The sequence below is a fragment of the Littorina saxatilis genome, linkage group LG14 (genome assembly GCF_037325665.1).
Source record: "Littorina saxatilis isolate snail1 linkage group LG14, US_GU_Lsax_2.0, whole genome shotgun sequence".
Classification (NCBI taxonomy): domain Eukaryota; kingdom Metazoa; phylum Mollusca; class Gastropoda; order Littorinimorpha; family Littorinidae; genus Littorina; species Littorina saxatilis.
This window is the reverse complement of record NC_090258.1, coordinates 18,926,600-18,929,890: the sequence shown is the minus strand read 5'-3', so window position 1 is coordinate 18,929,890 and position 3,291 is coordinate 18,926,600. Positions and strand designations below refer to the sequence as shown.

Below are 3,291 nucleotides of genomic sequence, written 5' to 3'. Positions count from 1 at the left end.
CCCCCCCCCCCCCCCCCCCCCAACAGTTGATAAACAGCCGTAGGATTGTTAACAGTCTTCTTCTCCCTCGCACAATTATTTTTGCAAGATTTTGTCGTAATCACGTCGGGTTCGGAAATTGAGTTTCTTGCCAAAAGATTGTCAGTACCTTTTCTTTGCATTCTTGTAATATGCAGTGTATCATAGCAGCAGAGAATGAACAGTTGTGAAGAATCGAGAAACCACGAGCGATCACATCCGCTTGCACATTTATATAAAAAAAAGAACAGAAAAAAGCACGTCCTGTGTATTATGTTCGCGGTGCCTTGAAGCACTTTGTCCTAACATTCAGAAATACGAACAACAAAACAAAACAAAGAAGGTGAAATATTAACTTTTTCAAACTTGTCACTCGGGTTAAGATTTGGAAAACAAGATTTCACAAAATACAATGATACAGGAGAATAAGCGTCGTTGTCAAGCCGACGGACTTGTTTGAAACCGCAAACATCCGCGGCTTATCCATGATTACTGGCATGATTGTTGATACAAAAAAGGCGCTGTCTATGATATGACACCCCCCCCCCAAAAAAAAAAAAAAAAAAAAAAAAAAAAGATAAAAAAAATAAATAAAACAAACTCAACAAATCGAAATAATTTGTTCGTTTAATAAAGGTGAGGTGGCATTGTTGCACTTATGGAAGTTCCTTGACACCAAATCCAATCTGAAACCGCGAGAAATCGCCTCTCCTCCGCGGGCAATGGCGTACACATTTAAAAATAATTAAAAATGAGGATATTTATATGGCACAAATCCTGATACAGTTCTAAGCACCTCACACAAACATACAAAAATAAACCACTAAAAATCAAACAATAATAAACATTTAAAGAAACTAATACAATCTACAAAGTTTCCAGTGCACATTCATGAATGTTAAAATACAAAGCACACAAGCAAACATAGTCATTATACAAGAACAGCTCAGCCACTATCAAACTCATACAGTGATATATTCGTTCTTGTACAGGCGAATTGGCGTGGTAATATCGATGACAGTATCTTTTCCAACACCGCGAGACTTCGCATCATTCTCTTCCTCGGTTGGTGTGCGTATTGAAGAAACGCATCTTCTAAGATTCGGTTAAAATAACATTTCAACACATACAAATAATGTTCGTGCTCATACAGGCGAATTTGTGTCGTTATTCATAGAACGGTATCCAGATGCTCATTCTCGTTCAACACCGCGAGAATTCGCGTCTGTCCCTTGAGAATATGGCGTACTCGTTGAAGAAAGGGATCTAACGACTAAAAACTAATACAATGATGTTACTGCTCAAACAGGGGAGGTGTCGTTCTGGTAGCTTTGGCGGTATCGTGAAGCCCGCTCTCGTTCAACACCGCGAGAACTCGCAAATCTTCCGTGGGCACTGGCGTGCTCGTTAAAATGTCGGATTTGGCGATTGAAAACTCTGTCCATCTGCCCAGGGTAGGCCCCATAACCCCCTCCCCCTCCTCCTCCTCCTCCTGTTAACCCACCTCCTCCTCCCCATCCACCATTGTCCTCCGGTTTGACCTCAATTCCTTGGAGATTAGCACGCCCGATGACGTCTCGAACGGTTTGACGGAAATTGTCAGTGTTGAGTCGCCGACGAAAGCCGTTATTTCCCCCACTGTTTTGGCGGCGTGGAAGGGAGGGGGCGTAGCCGTCTACTCTGCCGGTCGAACCTGATCCACTTCCCGCGTATCCATTTTGGCTTTGGCGGTGTCTGTTTCTGTGGACATAATGGACGATGAAATGTTAAGTTTGAGAAGAGAATAGAAGAATGCAAAGGTACATTCCTTCACCTGCAAGCCATCAAGTTAATTACCATCACATTATACTTATGTTCAACCTTTCACAAGAGATAAGAACATTCTTCAACTTAATCACATGCAAACAATCAACAGCATCTCTTGAGCAAATCGTTATTTTGTGTGTGCGCGTACATTTTTTTAAGAGACCTCTGTGTCAATCTGTTACTGTATATTTCATCACAAATTCCATTATGCACAAAATGCAACAATGCTTTTGATATTTTGGGGTGTGTCTAAGTAAAATGATGTTCTTTCTACGTGTAAAAAGCCTTGGGTGATTTGCGACGTTAAACATGATCATGTACGGGGAACGAAAAGTTTATCCTAACATACAGAAATACGATCAACAAAACAAAACAAAACAGCGCCTTTTTTGTATCAACTGTCAAGCCAGTAATCATGGATAAGCCGCGGATGTTTGCGGTCTCAAACAAGTCCGTCGGCTTGACAACGACGCTTATTCTCCTGTATCATTGTATTTTGTGACATTTTGTTTTCCAAATCTTAGCCTGAGTGACAAGTTTGAAAAAGTGACACAAAATATGTGTCCTTTCTATAAACGCTAATATTTCAACCTCTTTGTTTTGTTTTGTTAATCGCATTTCTGTATGTCAGGAAATTGTGACGTATGTAACTTAATGGACTAAAATACAGAACAACACCCCCACACATTTAGACACAAGTTTCAAGAATATTTCACACAGTCAGCACAACATGAATGCACGCGAGATCCCGAAAGAAAACAACGAGAAGTAAAACACGGGGGGGAAATCTGCACGCTCTCTCTTTGCTTTATACTCTTTCTAGTTTCCAATTCCCCCTCATCTTCACTATCTTCGAAAACAAAACCTTGCCTGAGAGCCACACCAATTCGAAAGTCTTCCAACAATCGTCGTGCACCAATCTACACCCTCTTTTGCTTTTTTCCTCCTTCGCCAACTCCATCCCCCCCAAAAAAAAATCAAAACAAAAACAAAACAAAACAAAACAACAACAACAACAACAACAACATTTTTCACAAGGTATCTGTTAATATTTAAGGCATTATTACTTTCAACAACAACAACAACAACAACAACAGCAACAACAACAACAACAACAACAACAACAACAACAACAACAACAACAACAACAACAACAACAACAACAACAACGAAGAAACATACCCCCCCCCACCCCCCCCCCCCAAACAAAACAAGTCGCGTAAGGCGAAAATACAACATTTAGTCAAGTAGCTGTCGAACTCACAGAATGAAACTGAACGCAATGCAACGCAGCAAGACCGTATACTCGTAGCATCGTCAGTCCACCGCTCACGGCATAGGCAGTGAAATTGACAAGAAGAGCGGGGTAGTAGTTGCGCTGGGAAGGATAGCACGCTTTTCTGTACCTCTCTTCGTTTTAACTTTCTGAGCGTGTTTTTAATCCAAACATATCATATGTATATGTTT

At 40.8% G+C, this 3,291-nt stretch overlaps 1 protein-coding gene across 1 annotated transcript in view; it reads right to left on the bottom strand.

Annotated features, from left to right (window-relative positions):
* Positions 1–12: 12 nt before the first annotated feature.
* Positions 13–3,291, bottom strand: part of LOC138946539 (uncharacterized) — a 112,885-nt gene continuing 109,606 nt past the window's right edge. Inside the window, exon 42 of the mRNA XM_070317980.1 lies at positions 13–1,758. Coding sequence (XP_070174081.1) covers positions 1,320–1,758 — 439 coding nt within the window. The 3' untranslated portion in view covers positions 13–1,319. The remainder of the gene's footprint in view (positions 1,759–3,291) is intronic.